This window comes from Oryx dammah, unplaced genomic scaffold (assembly GCF_014754425.2).
Source record: "Oryx dammah isolate SB20612 unplaced genomic scaffold, SCBI_Odam_1.1 HiC_scaffold_25, whole genome shotgun sequence".
NCBI lineage: Eukaryota > Metazoa > Chordata > Mammalia > Artiodactyla > Bovidae > Oryx > Oryx dammah.
In genome coordinates, this window is record NW_024070209.1 from 27,700,746 (window position 1) to 27,720,103 (window position 19,358).

Here is a 19,358-nt window from a genome sequence, read left to right on the forward strand (position 1 = left end):
CTGATGGTTTTCTTGTTTGTAATTCGGTGCAGGGGCCAGGTTATGCTTGTGGCAGGGGACAGTTCTAGTGGTAAGAATGCTGGAGAACATTTTCTTTATCCAAGAACCTAAAATCATGGGCTCTTGGGGCAGAAGGGGTGCAGAGAGTCATCTCCTGGCATCATCAGTGTGTTATTTGGCTCCCATTTGGACCCCAAACTCAAGATCTCAAGCTCAGGTGAGTGGCCCCTGTGGAGCTACCTGAGAGCTTTCTGCCCTCCCTCCCTTCCTCCCTGCTCTCAGAGTGTGCCTAAAAGATTACAGGGCCCTCATCTGGGGCGGGGAGGGGCATCAAAGACCCCTGTGGGTGGAACTGAAATTCTGAGGGAAACTGTCAGCCCTCTCAACCACTGAAAGGCTGAGTCAGGAAAGAAAGCGGGGCTCACACATGGCTCAGGGAATGTGGATTAGGAGTGGAGCGAGATGTTGGGGGCAGGGACCCAAACAGCATTAGTTCACCATGAGTTTTTACCTCATAGTCTCCGGTGCTCCAGGTTTAGCTACCTCTTCTTCCCCTCATGCCTCTTTGGAATATCATTTTAGTACAAATTACCTACCTTCCTTCCTGCCTAGGGAAGGGGCTTGAAGGAGTGAATAATCCCAGAATAGGCTCTGGGACACCTCCAGAAGTGGAGCCTTTCCCCGCTTCTGCATAGGTTTATTGGGTGTGTCTCCTGACCAGCAGACAGTAAGCTAAACACTGGGGGTGCAAATAGGATTGTCAGAATCTCTGTCAGGCTGACAGTAGAGACATACTGATAATGTATTATAGCTTGATAGGGGCCGTGATTGAGATATGTGTGTGTACTATGAGAACACAAGTGAAGAGTAATTCATTCTGACTTGGGAATATCTGGAAAAGCTTCAGAAAGGAGGCAATAACTGATCTTGACCTTGGAGGAGGAGGAGGTGTTCACCAGGCTGACCCTTCCTAAGTAGTACTTGCTAAATATGTGCCTGCTCTTTGCTGGACCATGGACAAAAAACGGAGGGGCTAGTAGTTCTTTCCCTCAAGAGACTCACAGCTTGTTGAGGAGTCCAGCCTCACACGACTGAGCCAACTGGAACTCTGCACAGGCAGATGGAAGGCGGGGGTGGGTACCAGGGTTACTTGGTGATCCAGGGTTTCCGGAGTTGCTACTCTCATGGAGAACACACTCTGTAAGGACAGCTCAGACCTCGGAAGGATATTGACTACAAGAGGCCCATCTCCTCTGACCTTGCTCATCAGCCTGCTTCTGTATAGAAGTAGCTTGCTGGATTGGGAGGTGGGGAGCGAGAGTATGAGGGTGGGTGGAGAAGGTTGGTGGTGAGAATTTAGTAGGATTGGGTTTGCCAAACACAGGTGCCAGCACACCCTTGAGCATGGGGTCCTTCAGTCCTGCACAAGCACCACTCACATGCCCAGCCTTTGCCTATGATGTTGCTTTCATCTGGAGTGCCTTCCCTTTCTTGCCCAGGCTGCTCTTTTATACTGATTTCAGGTTCACCAGAATATTTTATATCAGTTAATTTCTGTTCCTCATCATTAAGCTGGGTTTGGCATTGTTCTCTGTTGTTGTTGTTTTTAACTCCCCAGTGAGATTATAAGCACCTTGAGAGTGGGAATAGTGTCTTTTGCTTTTTTTTTTTTAATCTTCCAGGAGCAATTTGCATCATATAAAGGATAGGGGCTTCTGGAGACAGTCTTGACATTGAATCTCAGCATTGCCATTTACCCTAGAATGGTGAGGTCAGTTTCCTTACCTGTGAAATGAGATAACACAGTTTGTTAACCTTGACTTTGTCGGCATTTGGGGCTGGATAATCCTTTGTCGTGGGGGCTGTCCTGCCTGCTGCAGGAGGTTTGGTAAGTAGCATCCCTGGCCTCCACTTACTAGATGCCAATAGCACCACTCCCTCTTCAGTCATGACAATCGAAAATGTCTCCAGATATTTCTGTGTCCCCCCCATAAGTGTTCCTGTGTCAAGTGTCCCTGTGCAATTCCTTGTGTTGTCACGTTTTGCTTGTGCAGCAAAACTGCTTCCCGTTGGGAACCCATGGGATGGCACTGCCTGTTGGGGGTGTATCAAACCTCATCGTTAGTGCATCTGGAACATAGTAGACATTCCATAAATGCTGATTCTCCCTCATCCCTAATTCACCCAGCACTCTCCATGTTGCAGGCTGATGGATTGAATGGAGCTGTGACTCTAGGTTTTAGCAGTTTGGATTGGAAATGTCATGAACTCTCAGGTTGCCCCACGATGCACTAACAGAGTTACTATCATTTTCTTAATTGCAGATTGATCTGGAGCCAGAAGGAAGAGTGTATGTGATCATTGATCTCTCGGGGTCGTCGGGTGAAGGTAGGAGAGTGTGACCTCTCATCCTTGTTCTCGTCCATTGACCCTTTTGTCCTTTAGTCTCTCCCTTCCATCTTTGGCTGGGACATATTACAGTGACATGTAATTAATTGGCGCCGTATAAAGGAAAAGGTTATTTTGAAGATGTTTACGCCTATGTACCAAAAGAGACCAGCCATGCCATCTGTTAGCTCTGGTGGAGCAGAGGGAAGATTTTTATCTTACAGAGTCAGACCAGTAAAGCAGGCATTCCCGGGCACAGATGCCCAGGCAGGCTTTGGAGGGGTGGCTGCCTCTCCTGGGAAGCTCGCATGGGGTTTGTGTGTGTGCAGTGGGACGGAAGTAAAACCAGTTGGTGTAAGGGTAGTCAGAAATGAAATAAATGAAGTGTCAAATTTCAGAATCCTATTTCTTTAGAGCTTTAATAGAAATGTTACTTCTATAAAGAGGGATAAATTAGGAGTTTGGGATAAACATATGCACTTGAAAACAGGCAGGGGGTGGCAGACTTGGGCTCTAAGGAGGTTGGGAATTAGGACTGAAACTTAGTTATAGGGACCATCTTTCCTCTCCTCTTCTCTATGAGGGCAGGGGACAGAACAGTTGGCTCGAATGTCACTGCAGAAAGATGGGATGAGCAAGGCAGGTTCCTCTTGGCAATGAGAAAAGATGGCGATTAGAGGTTGTGGTTCAAAGGGAAAGGCACAGCTCCTGGCTGGAAGACTTGGGCCTTTTACAGCATCTCCCTGGAATACTGGGGATTATAAGCCAAAGCCACAACCCCAAAATTTTAGGGATAAAGCTCTAGTTTAAGGTTCTGTAATGGAGGGGGGATTATGCAAGCAAATTCAAAGGAGCTGGTCAAAAGATGCACTTGACAGGTGTGCCTGGTGATTTTTATTTGACTGTTAACACCTGATTCCAACAGGTGTTCAGAATAATTCAGTAATTGTGTGTATATGGAGCTCATAATAGAAGTCAGTCCTCTTAAAATAGATCTCAATTATTTGGCATAGGTTTAAAACTTTAAACATTCTTCCAAAATTGGTCTCTTCCATTTTCTGCTCTTTATTGCAATTACATTTTGGCATTTCCAACTTTCTTTCTCTACTCTCAGCTCTGAACAGCCCAGAATAGAAAACTATTGTAGAAGATTTGAAGATTTAACGATATTTAGTATGAAATATTCAAGATGTGCAAAAAAATAATAAAATGGGATTAAGAAATAAAGCACCCACTAAGGTAAAGCCTTGTGTTACTTTTAACATAATGACTGATCCCAAATTTACCATACTTCACAGTATTACAGTGGTCTCCTGGTTGGAAATATGGGTGAAACATTTGATGGGAAAAATCAATCCCCCTTTTCCCTTACATAATTCTGCACGCAACAGGATAATTAATTAAATATGTACTTCCTGTGCCAATATGCTGGGCAATCATTGGGAGGCTTGGTTATTTTTTCCTTTGAAAAAATTAATGACTTGCAAATTATAGAAGATGTCCTTTTTTTACATTAGCGGGAAAGGATATGGACAAATGAATGAATAAATAAATCAGAGGCAATTGGTTTTTTCCTTCTTGCTTCTGCAGCTTATTGCATGTGAATGACCAAAGCAGTTTTCATTGGACTGAATTCTTAGTCTGTTTTTTTTATCTCTTTCATCTAAAGAAAACAGGGTTTACTTTGGAAATGCTGACACATGCCAGACTCAGTAAAGTGCTAGCATGTGTTGCTCTGAAGAAAACGAGTTTTCTCCTCTTTTTTCTTGCTGTTCCTGGATTGGAATTATTTCTCTGGATAGTGGGAGAGACTTCCAGCAATCTCTTCCTAGAAGCTGATCTTGGTGCATTCTGTTTGTGTTCTACACTTCTGTTCTCCCAGTCCTGCTCTGGGATGTTGAGGACTCGTGGTCCAAAGGTGGTTTTGTTTTTGGAAAGGTTGGGAGGGTGAAAAGAGGAATGGAGAATAAGTAGCCACAACATTTGCTACCTTGATTGCATGGTAAGGGTCCAGGGAAAAACAGGTTTGTCACACCCAGACTGTGGACATTCTTTGATTCTTATTTTAAGTCCTTCTCTTTAGTGAAAATTCCTGACTCTGTATTCTGAGAAAAGGTGAAAAAGAGAGCTGCAATGAGGCACAGCTGACATTTTCACTGCTCTATTATTCTGCCATCAAGCATCCCTTCAGCTTGCCTATTTCAAGTGCTCCAGTCAGTCCCATCAATGGAAAAAAAAGATATTCATAGCAATTGCACAAACTTTACACCACATGCAAATAGCAAAGAGCTCAGGGAAAGATGTGGGGGTGAGGCTGTATGAATACACCCCCTTCTTCTGGGATGTGCCAAAGGATTCTTTTTCCTTGCTAACACACTGTGGAAAGCCTGGACATTTACGTCTGCTAGAGCTGGAGTTAATGTGATTTCTAACTGTCTAATAAAATTCCATTGCTTGCATGTCCTGTGTAGTTCATCGTAATGGGATTTGACTGGTATGAGCTTTAGCTAAACCAGGCGACCTAACCTCAGACGTATGGGGTCAGGCTGGATAACAGTTAAGGTCATTTCTGGTCATGTAGTTTTGATCTTTGGCATAATTTGAATAGACATCTGTCAAAGCTCAAGCTGAAAGCTGGCTAATATCTGTAACCAGTAGAAGGGGTTGACAGGTACTGTGCCAAGGACTTTACCTACATTATCCCATGCAGTAAACCTTCTCAGAATGTTTTATGTGTTGCTCTAGACTTGGGTGCCTCTGGTGCGTTAGTTGCTCAGTCGTGTCCAACTCTTTGCAGCCTCATGGACTGTAGCCCATCAGGCTCCTCTGTCCATGGGATTCTCCAGGCAGGAATACTGGAGTGGGTTGCCATTACTTCCTCTAGGAGATCTTCCCAACCCAGGGATCCAACCCACGTCTTCTGTGTCTCCTGTATTGCAGACAGATTCTTTACCCACTGGATCATTGGAGAAGCCCCGGGTGCCTCTTAGTGTTTGAAGGCAATGGCACCCCACTCCAGTACTCTTGCCTGGAGAATCCCATGGACGGAGGAGCCTGGTAGGTTGCAGTCCATGGGGTCACTAAGAGTCGGACACGACGGAGAGACTTCACTTTTACTTTTCACTTTCATGCATTGGAGCAGGAAATGGCAACCCACTCCAGTGTTCTTGCCTGGAGAATCCCAGGGACGGGGGAGCCTGGTGGGCTGCCAACTCTGGGGTCGCACAGTCAGACACGACTGAAGCGACTTAGCAGCAGCAGCAGCAGCAGCAGCAATGACCATGGGGCTTTCTGGTAAGCACAGCACTACAGACTCATCAAATACTTAAATCAGAGCATAATTAGCCTAGGCAACAGAAGCATAAAAAACAATGTATGTAATTCTCAGTTGTGCAAATAATTATTTCCTGTTGTGGACATAAGTTAATATTTTTCCTTTTGTTGTGATGTGATTTGTATATTATTTCTATTCTTTATAGTAATATGATAATGAGCCATCATTTGCAGACTCCCAGAGGAGGGGCAATCAGGGTCTGACCTAGAGATTTCTGGGCTCTTCTTCTCCCATCTTCCATTCAGGTGTCATGTTCACCCAGGAGAGTGTTTCAGAGTTTAGACAATAATATAAAGGACAGGAAGTGGATCTCAGTGGTATGTTTGGGTCCCCAAACTGTTTCTCCAATAAAATGCTGAAGATAAAAGCAATTGGAAAGATTTTTGCAGCACATCCATCATAAATACTACAGGTAGATCAGGTTGGGAAATTAATACATATTGTGGAAGTGGAAGATGCAGAGGTGGGTGAAAAAGCAAGCCCCGTCTTCTTTTTTCTGTTGCCAAGGCTTCAGAAAGCATTCAGTCTCCTCTCTGGGAAAGGACAGGAGAGAGTAAAGAGAGCCTTAGAAATACATCAGTCAGTGGACCGGTGGACTGCACTGACTGACTGATGGACTCCTAAATCCTAGCTCCAGTGTTTACTAGCTTAGAGCTTCAAATTTCTCAGCCATCAATGGGGCTAATAGGATGTATAGTAGGTTTTGATACTGTGATAGAACTGCTTTAAGGACAGAGTACTCACGTGAAGGGGCTGCTCGATAATATCTTCAGGGCCCTGGAGACCTGAAGGCAGAGAGGTGAGCAACACTCTAGTCCAGTGTTCAGGAAAGAGCAGCAGGCCGGATATCCAGGGAAACAGTTCGAGGGCAAGTTTCTGACTCTGGGGCATGGCAAAAGGTCCAAGAATAGAGCAAGGTGCCAAAGAGGAAATTCATAGAATAATATCTGTATCTTTCAGGGGCTATGAGATTGATTTTTGCAGAGTTTGGACTTTCCCATAGTTTTGTCCCATTTTCTTTCTCTTTTGTCAGCACCCTTTTCCCACTGAAGTATTCCCCAGAAGAACATTCATTAGCTTGTCTGTGTCTTGTCTCCCTTAATGCTAAGAATGTCTGTTTTCCTAAGCCTGGGCTTGTACCTTCTCTGCTCAGTGCAGACAGAACATGTGGTCCCCACACTCTCATCAGCCTTGGGTAAAAAGCTCTGCATATATTCGAAGATGGTTATTAAATCTCTCTTCTTCAGGTTGAATCAATCAAATTCCTCAACCTTTCTGAAGAGAGAGTTTAGAAATCTTATCTCATCTTTGCAGCTCTCTTCTAGATTTTTTTTCAAGTTGCACAGACTGGTGGACATGATCAAACATGCTTTGCTTCTTTCTAAGATGATAATGTGTGTAGAGCAAGTACACACATCTTCTGGCGGGAGATGGTGACATTAAGAGGTCAAGTGATGTGCCCGAGGCCGAACAGTTGATCACAAGGCCCTGTTGGTTCCTATTCCCGGCTATGATTCAGGGCCCTGCCTGGATTAGGGCCCCAGTAATAAGTAACCCCCCATGCCTCTGTGGCAGACACCTCCTCACTGCTTTTAACAATTTAGTTCTTTTCTTCAGGAAGCTTTTTATAGAAATAGGAAGGTAAAGTTTTTAGTTTTGAATCCAAAGATGACCCAAAGAATCCATTCTATTAATAAGCAGATGTTTGCCCCACTGAAATGAAATGAAAACTTACATGGTCTCAGTTTAGAAATGGTCAGCTCCTTTTCAGGCTGTCTGTAAGGTGCATACATAACTAAGTCTTGGCTGGACTCAAATCCCAGCAGATTAATAATCTTTCTTACCTTGTGTCCATGGCAGGCATTAGAACACTGCCTTCAGAGTTGAAATAGAGAGGCAGGCTTTCCTCTTGACACTCTGCCACTGGTGGTTTTTATCTAGATAACATCTTTCTGATTCCAGAGTCCCACTGAATCTTTAGCTTATAAGAATTCTACTGTTTTTCTTAGAATTTCTTCATTTTTTAATCCAGTGCCTTCTGATGATCAGATCATTAAGCAGAACCATTCATTCAGATGAAGAGTATTCACTAATGCATCTTAGTAAATATGCCAAGTTTGGTGTCCATGCTGAATCTGGGGACTGGGAAGTGGAAAATGAGACATGGCATTTGTAAGAGCACATGCCCTTGCCTTCAAGGGGCTTGCAATTCCATTAGGAATCCAAGACACCTGCAGGACAAAAGCATTAGAGAACAAATGCAAGATAATATCACACTGAGTGCTTAACTGGTGTTACCGAGTTCTCCAAACGGGAATAAGTTGAAGCAGTCATGTCCGACTCTTTGCGACCCCACGGACTGTAGCCTACCAGGCTCCTCTGTCCATGGGATTTTCTAGGCAGTAGTACTGGAGTGGTTTGCCATTGCCTTCTCCACAGAGAAACTCAAGAAAGAAGCAAAGCTTGAAGGCTGAAAAGGAAAAGTTAGGTATACCAGATTGACAAGGAAGAAGTGGGAAGGCCATTCTGTGTAGAGAGCATCATATCATCATTATCAAAGACAGCTTTGAAGCTCTTTTTTTTTTTTTGGTAAGGCAGGATAGACACTATATATTAAATAGAGGCCATTTGTATTCTCAAGGAGCTTCCAAACAAAGATAGTCATCAATGTGGCAGACAGAAATTTTCAAACAAGGAAATGAAATAAATGATTAAGCTGTGTTTGAAGATTGAGGGCAGTTCTTTCTGGATGTGTCCTCATGGTCAAGGCCTCTCACTCACCTTGGCCACTAAGGAGGAGGGATGTTCTAGGCCAAGTATGGTCAAGTCTGGGTTATGGCAGAGAGCACATTTTTAAGTCCAGGACTTAGGTGATTTGAAGGACAAGACCGGTACAGGCATCTCTTTGTGGTCTTCTGTGATCTTTTCAGCAATCTCATGGAGTCCCACGGAAAGCCTGCTATCACCCTAAGCCTTCTTCTCTCCAGCCTGTCTAGCGGGTGTCCCTGCATCAAGCCCTGACACTCCCACCCTTTTCAAGTTCTGTTCAGTCTCTAATGAGAAACATTACTTTGTATGTTAAAGGGACCTACCCACCCAAAAAAGGGACTTCAAAGTCAGGCACTGCTCCAAGGAGCTGATGGGTCTCCCTCCTGTGAGGTGTCTCTGGCAATAAGGTCGTGATCCTGCTCACCTCACAGGGTCCCCAGACATTCACGGACAAGTCGGATTCTCCAGTAGCATATGGAGAACAGAAAGCAGACTCAGTATTTGATAAGAGTGAATATTAACCAAAGCCAGATGTTCAAAAACATTATTCTTGCAATGTGTACCCCACCCCACCCCCATTCCCACATATTCACTTGCTCTTGCAACTCAAGACTCAGGGAATGGGCCTATTAATTTCCAGATTTTTGGCTCCCTCCTTTGTCCTGATGGAATAAATGCTTGTTCCTGGAAGTGGCCATATGCACCAGATGAGACAGGGAGAGTCAGCTTGAAAGCAGTGAGGACCAAACTCCCATTAAGGGGTTTATAATGTCACAAAGAGAGACAATGCTAAAATGCTTGATGAGAAATAAGCCAAGAAACCCTCATTTCCTTCCAAACAGGCTCGAGATGCGCAGCAGTTCCTCTGAAATGAATCACCCATCCACAGTTAACAACACCAAATGCCAACCATTAACAGATGAAAAACAGAATTGAATCCTGAGTGTGTGGAGAGCAGAGCTCTTTAGGATCACTACCAAAGCCTCCTTCCTCTCGGCATTTATGGGAGCGTAGATGTGCATTTTCTATTGACTTTTGTGCCTGTTTTACTAATGAACTAATTGAAGGAGGAATAGTCACGTTGAATAAATAAGTTTAAAAGAAAGAATCAGTTTATAATAGATCCTTAGTCAAGAAGCAAGCGCCGGGTATCCTGGTGTGGCCTCCTATTCTGTCTTTGTTGTCTTGCTAGACATCAGTTCTGTGTCTTACAAAGAAGATCGTTTCGGGAAATTCATGTTTGCAGCTCAGATCATACTGGGTCAAAGTGGCTTATAATTTAATCATTTACTGCTGTTGATGTCCTTGTGATTTGGCTTAAAACAAAAGGGTGTTTCCATTTATCTAACTTAATTTAGAGAGTTGTCTTTCAGGACCAATTACTTTATTCTTTTATCCAGTTGAAATTGGCCAGTGCTGACAGTTTTATTGATTTTTCTTATTACCTAGCTTCATTGAAACATTCACATTCTCACAATCAAATGCATTTACCATCTTATTCAAGCTGCTCACACTGAGCCTTTTATCCTCCTCCTGTATTATAAACCTTTGGTGTGAGCTTTTGGGGGCCTGGGAAGGTGTGTTTTTTTTGTGCACATACATATAGCTAAGAACGAATGTCTGTGAATCTCCTATCTCTCCTTCTTCCTCAGTGGCCCTCATTTGAAGCATCTCTTATTTACTTATCTAAGAAATGCTAGGCCCTAGGAGTATAGAGTTAATGAAGATGGTCCCTGCTCTAGGGTATCTGTACTCTTAAGCAATAAGGCAAACACTACACCAGTAAGCACCGTGATGTGTTTGATCATTTGGGTAGCTACTGGGAGAACAGAGTATAGTGGGACTGCTCTTTCTGGAGTATGCAGTCAATAAATGATAACCTCCAGTACTTCCACATGCTCTCGTCAGCTCCATGGCAACCCTAAAAGGCAGGTAATAACAGTTATCCTCTTTTCTTGGTTGAGGAGACAGAGCCACTGTCCACTGAAGGCACATCCAATCAGAAGATATAATAAGGGCAGAGTAGTACTCTTGCCTGGAAAATCCCATGGATGGAGGAGCCTGGTAGGCTGCAGTCCATGGGGTCGCTAAGAGTCGGACACGACTGAAGTGACTTAGCAGCAGCAGCAGCAGTATTACTTGATTTAGGGCTTCCCAGGTGGCACTAGTGGTAAAGAACCTGCCTGCCAATGCAGGAGACATAAGAGATGCGGGTTCAGTCCCTGGGTTGGGAAGATCCCCTGGAGGAGGGCATGGCAACCCCCCTCCTGTGTTCTTGCTTGGAGAATCCCATGGACAGAGGAGCCTGGTGGGCTACAGTCCATAGGGTTGCAAAGAGTCAGACACGACTGAAGCAACTTAGCACACATGCATGCATGAATTGATTTACCAAAATGTGAAACTTTCAGGCATACCTATGACTTACACATTAATTCATTCAACATAGAACTATTTGGGCACCTTTGCTGCTGCTGCTGCTAAGTCGCTTCAGTCGTGTCCAACTCTGTGCGACCCCATAGACGGCAGCCCACCAGGCTCTGCTCTCAATGGGACTCTCCAGGCAAGAACACTGGAGTGGGTTGCCATTTCCTTCTCCAATGCATGGAAGTGAAAAGTGAAAGTGAAGTCACTCAGTCGTGTCCGACTCTTAGCAACCCCATGGACTGCAGCCCACCAGGCTCCTCCGCCCATGGGATTTTGCAGGCAAGAGTACTGGAGTGGGGTGCCATCGCCTTCTCCGTGGGCACCTTTAGCAGTTTCTCTTCTCAGTACCAAGGGCTTTCCCAGTGGCTCAGAGGGTAAAGCATCTGCCTCCAATGTGGGAGACCTGGGTTCAATCCCTGGGTCGGGAAGATCCCCTGGAAAAGGAAATGGCAACCCACTCCAGTATTCTTACCTGGAGAATCCCATGGACGGAGGAGCCTCGTAGGCTACAGTCCACGGGGTCGCAAAGAGTCGGACACGACTGAGCGACTTCACCTTCCTTCACCTTCTAAGTACCAGGGACACAGAAAGTGTGTTAGTCGCTCAGTTGTGTCTAGCTCTTTCTGACCCCATGGACTCAGCTCTTCAGGCTCCACTGTCCATGGAATTCTCCAGGCCAGAATATGAGAGTGGGTTGCTATTCCCTTCTCCAGGGGATCTTCCCGATTCAGGGATCGACCCCTGGTCTCCCACAGTTCAGGCCGATTTTTTACCCTCTGAGCCACCAGGGAAGCCCCACACCAGGGACCCAGAAGTGAACAGTGAAAACAGAAATCCTTGCCCGTAGGCCCCTTCTAATGGACATGCTTGGGGGTGTGTGGGCTGTCTCTGCATGATATATCACATACTGGGAACCAGAGTTGTCTCTGGGGAGGGGAAAGGATGAATTTAGAAAAGGGGGAACCATTTCTGTCAATGTCTCTCATCTCGGTTTTCTTTCCCATGTGGTGTGCATGAGCTGTTAAAACAATTAGAAACTTTGAAAAAAAAAAAAAAGAATTAGGCAGAAATGTTACCATTCCCATATACACAGAGACTGTGACTTGCCCATGAACACAGGCTGCGGCAGGTTTCAGAAGACCTAGGTAGAGAGGAATGAGCTGCTTAATCCACAGCATGAATGTCTAAGGGCAGCAAGCTCAGAAATAACGCATGACACCCACTTCATATCACTCAAGACATCTCTGATCTGAAGTAGGATGTGCTGAAATTAAGGATGCTGTCAGCGTGTGCCTGTCTCCAAGGACTATGTGCTTCTGACACGTAGAGGCAGGTGGGCCAGGTAGCCAGACTCCATGGAACAAGTGATGGATGAATGATGCTCACAGAGCGTTCATTTCAGGAAGCTGCTGGCCTCTGCATGCCCACTCCTGCTGCTGAGAGGCTGCACACCTCTGAATGGACAGTCCCATGCAGGTATTTTTATTAGCACGAGGCAGCACTCTCCAGATTTCAGGGCCAGCTGCTTCTTGTTCCAAGTTTAGTCATCTCCACGGACTGAGAGACTTCGCTAGCTGAGGTCCCTTTTGCCTAGCTAAGTAGAGCACACTGGCTGCCAGTGGGTTATTCATACTCTACAGACACTCAAGTTTGCCTCTTTCCTGAAAATTAATAGTGATGTTTAGTTCAGAGAACTGTTTTCTGCAGCAGGAACTCATGGCTTCGACAAATAGCCAGGTGTAAGTTCTTTGGCAACTGTCAGAAAGAATGAAGTTAGGGGAAGTTAAGTCCACTTTCAGGTGTATCTGTGTGTTACTGGGACTAGAATTTCATAGACACCTGCACTTTAGCTTTTGTTCCACAATTGGTTAATTACTGGGTATACTGCTGATTCAACAGATGTATATGCAGAGTCTGTTGCTTGCCTGGCACCTTGCCAAGAGCTGGAGAGAACAAGATGTAAAAGACGTAGGTCTTGCCCTCGAGGAGCTCCCAAGCTAGGGTGTGTCTAGCAACAAGGCAGCTGCTTCACTTGGACCTCCGTGGCCTCCTTGGTATACAAAGAGAGAGAGAAATGGGACTAATGACCCTATGGCCCTCTGCAGGGCTGAATTAAAACCAAGATAAGTGTGCTCAGAGCTGGGCACCTAGAAGGAGGAAGGGAGAGAGGACAACAATTTTTAAGCCAAATGTCTGTACAGAGATTATTTTAAAGCCTAAATGGATCTGCCATTTCATTATCCCTATTTTACAGATGGAAAAATTGAGGCTTAAGGAGTTTTAATACTGTGAATCCCTTGGATCCTGTAAAGATGCAGATTTGATTCAGTGGGCCTGGGGTGGGGCCTGAGTTGCTACATTTCTCATTAGGTCCTAGGAGATGCCCTTGCCACGTGTCCTTGGACAACACTTTGAGTAGTGAGAGACTCTAAGACCTGTGATTTCCTCTCTGAACCAGTTTCTATAGGATTGAAAATTAAGAGAAATCTGCTTTTTTCTTCCCCAACTTCCAATCATTTTGTCTTCAAAATCAAGAACTTTTAATCCTTTTTTGTTTAGTATCTTTCCCCCACCTTGTCCTTTCTTCTGGAAAAGGGCTGGAAGGGCACTTGGCATATTCTTAGGGAGGTAGGCAGTTCCCTGGGCCCTGGTGTTCAAGTCCCACCTTTAATAACCTGCAGAAGGTCAAAATGGATAGCATTGGTGTTCTTTAGGTAGGAGAACAGGCACCAATTTATACCACGAAAACAAAAAGCAACCAGCCAGGATATTGGATTTTTTGTTTTTGTGTTTGCTTGTCTATAAATACCCTCAAGTATTGAGTGGTGCTTGAATTTTACCCCACTGTGCTAATTTTCTCCCAGTTCCTGAGGCTTTAATTAAAGTAACTCACCCAGGGACCTTGCTAGAACTTACCTCTCCGTGATCCTCCTCTGAGGCAGGCAAGTTGCACCTGCCTTTAATGGAGGTGGAAATGCAGGGGAAGTTCTGTTAGGTGCTGGGTACTCAGTAGGGGCATAATTTTTAACTTGTCACACAAATGAATGTGTGCCTCAATGAAATAACAGGAGAAAGTGTCACTTTAAAAGGAAACTATGGAGATAAACAAGGTGTTTGGTCTGACCTTGCTTTGGATAATCGGCTGTTTTGTATTCCAGTATACAATCAGTTTCACGGGTGGGAGTGAACCTGTGTGGTTAAACTATGCCTAGTACTTATTAGGGGTGCTCTGAGGCCACCTCAGGGCCTCCATGCACAACAAGTCCCCAATTATAATATCCTGTCCCCTCCCTTTTAATTCAACTACTTCTCGGTTCTTTCAAAATTTGATTTCAAGTTTGCCTCCTCCTGGGGACCTTCCCACACCAGCTGGCCCACTCCAACCCACCGGTTCGCACAGTTTTTACTCCCACACTCTTCTGTGTCTTTCCATACAAGCATGTACTCAGATATTTATATTGTATCTATAACTAGAGTCCTGGTTGTACCCTGCCTATCCCAATGAGCCACAAATTATCCAAGGGCAGAGACTTCTGGAACACGGGCTTTGAGCTGAGAGCTGGCCCAGAGCACATGAGGCTCCTGGCTGGCCCTGTGATACAGCAGTGCTGAGCCCAGGGCGCTGTCCTGTCGTCTGGACTACACAAAGCCAGACTGGGAACAAGGGCCATCTCTGTAGTTGGACCTTTTTGTCTGCTGGGGACTCAGATCACCCAAAGCCGTTGTGAGACTAGCTATCGTGGCGGCTCCAAGCAAGTCCGTAGGAGTCTTCATCATCACAGGGCCTCTTCATGCTGGGCACATGACCCCTGGTTAGTTATACTGCATTCAGCATAAACAGCTTTATGATGAAGTGTAGTGTGAGCAACCCCTTTACTGAAATCAGAAGCTTGGATTCTGTTCCTGGCCCTGCTTCTAACCAGTCAGTTGAAAGTGAACGAATTATTAACATGTTTCTGGCCCTCAACTGGATTGCATAAGAGGCATTAAGATGCTGTGATTCAGTGAACGCTTGGGATTTTGGGTTCCCAGATTGAAGACTTTCTGAATCCAGGTGTGAGTCATTGACAGTGTTTCCTCATCTCTCTCTATACTTGACACCGAGGAGCAAGGCTCAATCATTCCTCAGTGCAGCATGGGATCCCGAGTAGTTGGTGAGATATGATTGGGTATCTTAGGAAGTTAAAGTGTAGCAAAGAGGAATAGGGGAAAGACTTATCCTGTGGCTCTTGGGCAGCTCAGGGACCAGAGAGATAGCAGTTACAGGGAGGAACTTTAAGCTTAGTTTAGTAACTACTCTTTAGCAGTTAAGTACATTTCAGCAGTAAATAGGGAGCTCTCCATCTCTGTAGGCATTCAAATAGAAACTGAGTGAGCATTTTTAAAAAAATTGTAGAAAAGATTTCTCTCTTTTAAAAAATACCTATTTATTTTTAATTGATTGATGATTGATTTACTATCTTGGTTTGATTTCTGTCCTACATCAATATGAATTAACCATAGGTGTACTTATGTCCCCTCCCTCTTGAATCTCTCTCCTACCTCCTGCCCATTCCCACCCCTCTAGGTTATTACAGAGCCCCAGTTTGAAGATCAGATTATCTGTAACATAACTTCCATTAAATATCTACAAATGGAGGATAATAAAACAACTGTTTATTTTATTTGAAAAAAAAAAACCAAGGTCTGCATGGAAAAAGAGGTAGAGAAAAAGAGTGAAATAATGGGAAAAGAGGATAAGCTGGACCTCAACACTGATATACAGAATGGTTCTATTTCTGGAAAATTTAGTCAAAAATGGATATGTTGAAGTTTGAATCTTATTTCCAAAAATCTAAGGAAGGATTCTATTTGATTGGACCCCAAATTGTGTGAACCTATCCTGGAAGCCTTTCTTTTAAGAGGAATAACCTCTTGTAACACCAGTTTTGCTCCTTAATTCTCTCTTATATGGAGATGAACATGGAGTTCACTTAAAAAGTGGTCCATTGGTGTGTGTGTCTGTGAGCAGCCCCATCTGGGAGAAGGAAAAAGAGCAACAGAGATCCCTGACTCAAAGGAAAACATCATTTCATCATGCTTATCATGTCTGCTGAGAAGTAATGGTTTTCTCCTCAGACTTATGAAGGTATTACATGGAAGCTACAGAAGTAGAAAGAAATGGAGGTTTCTTTGCCTCTTAGCCTCTTGCCCCAAGAAAGGGTTTGATTTTGGGTAGATAGCTTCTCACTATGGTGGTTGATGATTGCCGTGAACAGGTTGAACCATTTACTGCCTATGTGAGGTGAGGGTACTAGGAAGGTGTTTGACTGCCTTCCCCCACCATTGACCTACGTTTTGTCTAATGCTTGAAATTACCTTCAGAGCTTTCACAAGGATGGTGGTTTTGATGCCATCCCATAGCTAGTTCTTTCCTCCCCGCAAAGAAAAGAAAAGATCATCTTTTAGAAAGATGAAGTCATAAGCGTTATTAACCTTCTCATGCATGAAGGACCAATAGCCAGGTTTGCAGTCCCCTAATTTTGTGCATGATACCTTTCTAAAAAAAAAAACAAAAACACATGTCTGAAGGGCAAAGAAAGTCTGAATAACTGTGTTAAATCTTATAATAGGAGATTCCATTTCCGGAAAACAAAAGTATATTATAAAATCCTCTCCTCATGTCCCATTGTGTAGGCACAATTTTTTAGTAATAATTCCAGCATCTTATTATTTTTTCTTTTCTCATTTGGTCACCTGGGCAGCCTGTCAACCTCTTTAAATGGTAGAAGGGTACAGCTGAGGCTAAATAGGACCCTTTGCTGCCCCCGAGGACCCTTTGCTGATTTTCTGTATTCTCTAAAGGAGAAAAGATGCATCTTATCACAACAGCCAGTCTTTTCCCTTTTTCCCTTATCCATCATTCTTACTTAAGAAAAAGGGGCTGGAGCAATAAAATATTCAATAAATGCACAAATGCTTTCTTTAGACTCTAAGCAGGCCAGGACTGTGTCTATTTTGGTCTCTGTTGTTCTTTTATGTCCTCACTGCCACTGAACAGGGGTGCTTAGGAAATACTTGCTCCTGGAATTAGTGAGTGACTGCTGTCCAGGTGTATGTGGCAAATGTGTGGAGGTGGCTCCGGGTCTCTGCAGGCAGAGAGCACTGTTGTGAAATGTCATTGCTGTCTGATGGCAACTATCTCTGTTTGGCCAGTGAATTGTTTGAAGGCAAAACATGTGAAAGTTAAGAACTGCCTGTAATGGGGGGTGTGGGGTCATTGGGGCCATCGGCAGTGTGCCTGCAGCATGGAAAACAGACTTCACCTGCTTAATTATAGATGGCCATCTAGCTGCCCGACCTCTCCCTGGCTGTAATTATGGCCCTTGTAGCCACTCTACTGCCAGGCCAACTAGAATCACCTAGCTCTGCCTGAAGAGGGACCTATTTTACTTTTATTTTTAATTTTTTAAAGCAGAAATCAAACCAGTGTCCTTCGGATTTAACACTCATTTCCTATACGGCGTGAAGCCTTCACCAGGCTTCCTTGCCTTAGAAAACCAACAAGTGATAATGTTTTTGCTGGACATAAGAAAAAAATATCCTCTGTCATTGTTTCCCTTGAATCAATCTGTCTTTTGGGATTAATTTAAATCAATCTTACCCTCCCTCCTTTCCTCTATGGTCATATGTACCTATGAGCCAAATTTAAAAAAGAAGAACATTTCCAGTACCTTTGCAGCCTCCGGGGCCCTTCACTGACCTTGTCTTTGCCTTTTCTTCCCCAAAGGTAACTATTTGGTTTTGGCCAAAAAGTTCTTTTGGGTTTTTCTGTAACATCTTTTTGGCCAACCCAATACTATTCTGAATTTTGTGCTAATTTTTTTTGCATTTTTAATGATTTTTACCACCTATATGCTTATTTCCTTAAATAATACATTGTTTTGTCTTCTCTACTTTTTAGTTTTATTTAAATAGTACCATCCTATATATTCTTTATGATTTATCCATATTGATGTGACTGTGACTATAGTTCATGTTATCCCATTTATTAATAGCAAAATTCCTTTATCCATTCTCCTATTCATGGGCATCTGGGTTATTTTCAAATTTTTGCTGTTCTGGAGCACATTGCACCTATAATTTCTTTTGATTATATGCTTAGGTGTGGAGCTGATAGTTCAAAAGGTCTTTGTATATCCAATAGGTAATGGTAAGTTATTTACTAGGTAATGATGAACTGTTTTCCAAAGTGACTGTAGCAATGGATGCTACCACCAGACATAAATATACTTGTTTGCAATTTCCAGTTACTTTATATCTTTATAAATACTTGGTGTTATCAAACTTTTAAATTTCTGGTTGTGTGGTGGGTGGTATGTCATTATACTTTAAATTTGTATTTCTCTGATGGTTAATGAAATTGAGAATCTTTTCATGTACCTACAGGTTTTTGATCTTTCCTGAGAAATATCTGTTCATTCCTTTGGTGTGTTTTTCTATTATGCTTTTGGTCTGTTTCTTATTGTTTCAGAGGCAGTTATGTTTGTTGCACATGTGTGTGTGCTCAGTCACTTAGTTGTGTCTGACTCTTTGCAACACAATGGACTGTATCCTGCCAGGCTCCTCTGTCCACAGGATTCTCCAGGCAAGAAAACTGGAGTGGGTTCCATTTCTTTCTCCAGGGGATCTTCCTGACCCAGGAGTCACACCTGCGTCTCTTGCATCTCCTGCATTGGCAGGTGGATTCTTTACCACTGCACCACCTGGGAAGCACGTATCTCCCCCTAATTTGTGGTGAATCTTTTCAGTTTCTCTGTGGCCAGCTGATAAATGGAAATCCAAAGAATAAAACTTACTGGACCTTGAAACAACTCATTTTTCACATCTGTGCTTCTGTTTCTGCTTGGGTAAATGAGCATACTGATGCATCCCTACAGTGAGTGATGGCAAAATGCGTTGACATTCTGAAAGCACATTTTGAAAGTAAAACACCATACATGCTTACAGAAAGTCTAGTTTTCTTTTTACATTATCCTACTGCCTCCATTTTAATACCAAAACGTACTCTCTGGGAATATATATATATATATATTTTTTTTAGTTGTTTTGAGTTGTTTTTTAAATTGCACTTGTTGCCTTTTGAACTTATAATTTGTTTGTTCACTTGTTATGTTTGTCCCTCTAGAATGTACACTCCAGAGGGCAAGAATTTTATCTTGTTTATCATTGCATGTCTAACAACTTGGAGTAGTACCTGGCACATAGTAGGTGCTCAGAAAATATTTGTTCAGTGAATGACTAAGCCAGTGGTGTTAGTAGTAGTCATGATATCATTGCTATGTAATCATCCAAATTCAAGATTTGCTTCCTATTCAAATAACTTTCAAACTGATGCAGCATATTGTTTAGTGTATCCCTGGCCTTTTCCTTTCCAGAGAGGGTGGGTGGAGTCTGAGAAAAA

The 19,358-nt window shown here is 43.5% G+C and overlaps 1 protein-coding gene across 2 annotated transcripts in view; it reads left to right on the forward strand.

Moving 5' to 3' along the window:
• PRKCE (protein kinase C epsilon) overlaps nucleotides 1-19,358 on the forward strand; it is a 543,507-nt gene that overhangs the window by 209,410 nt on the left and 314,739 nt on the right. For both annotated transcript variants that reach the window (XM_040224743.1, XM_040224744.1), the window contains exon 3: nucleotides 2,325-2,388. In XM_040224743.1, coding sequence (XP_040080677.1) covers nucleotides 2,325-2,388 — 64 coding nt within the window. The remainder of the gene's footprint in view (nucleotides 1-2,324; nucleotides 2,389-19,358) is intronic.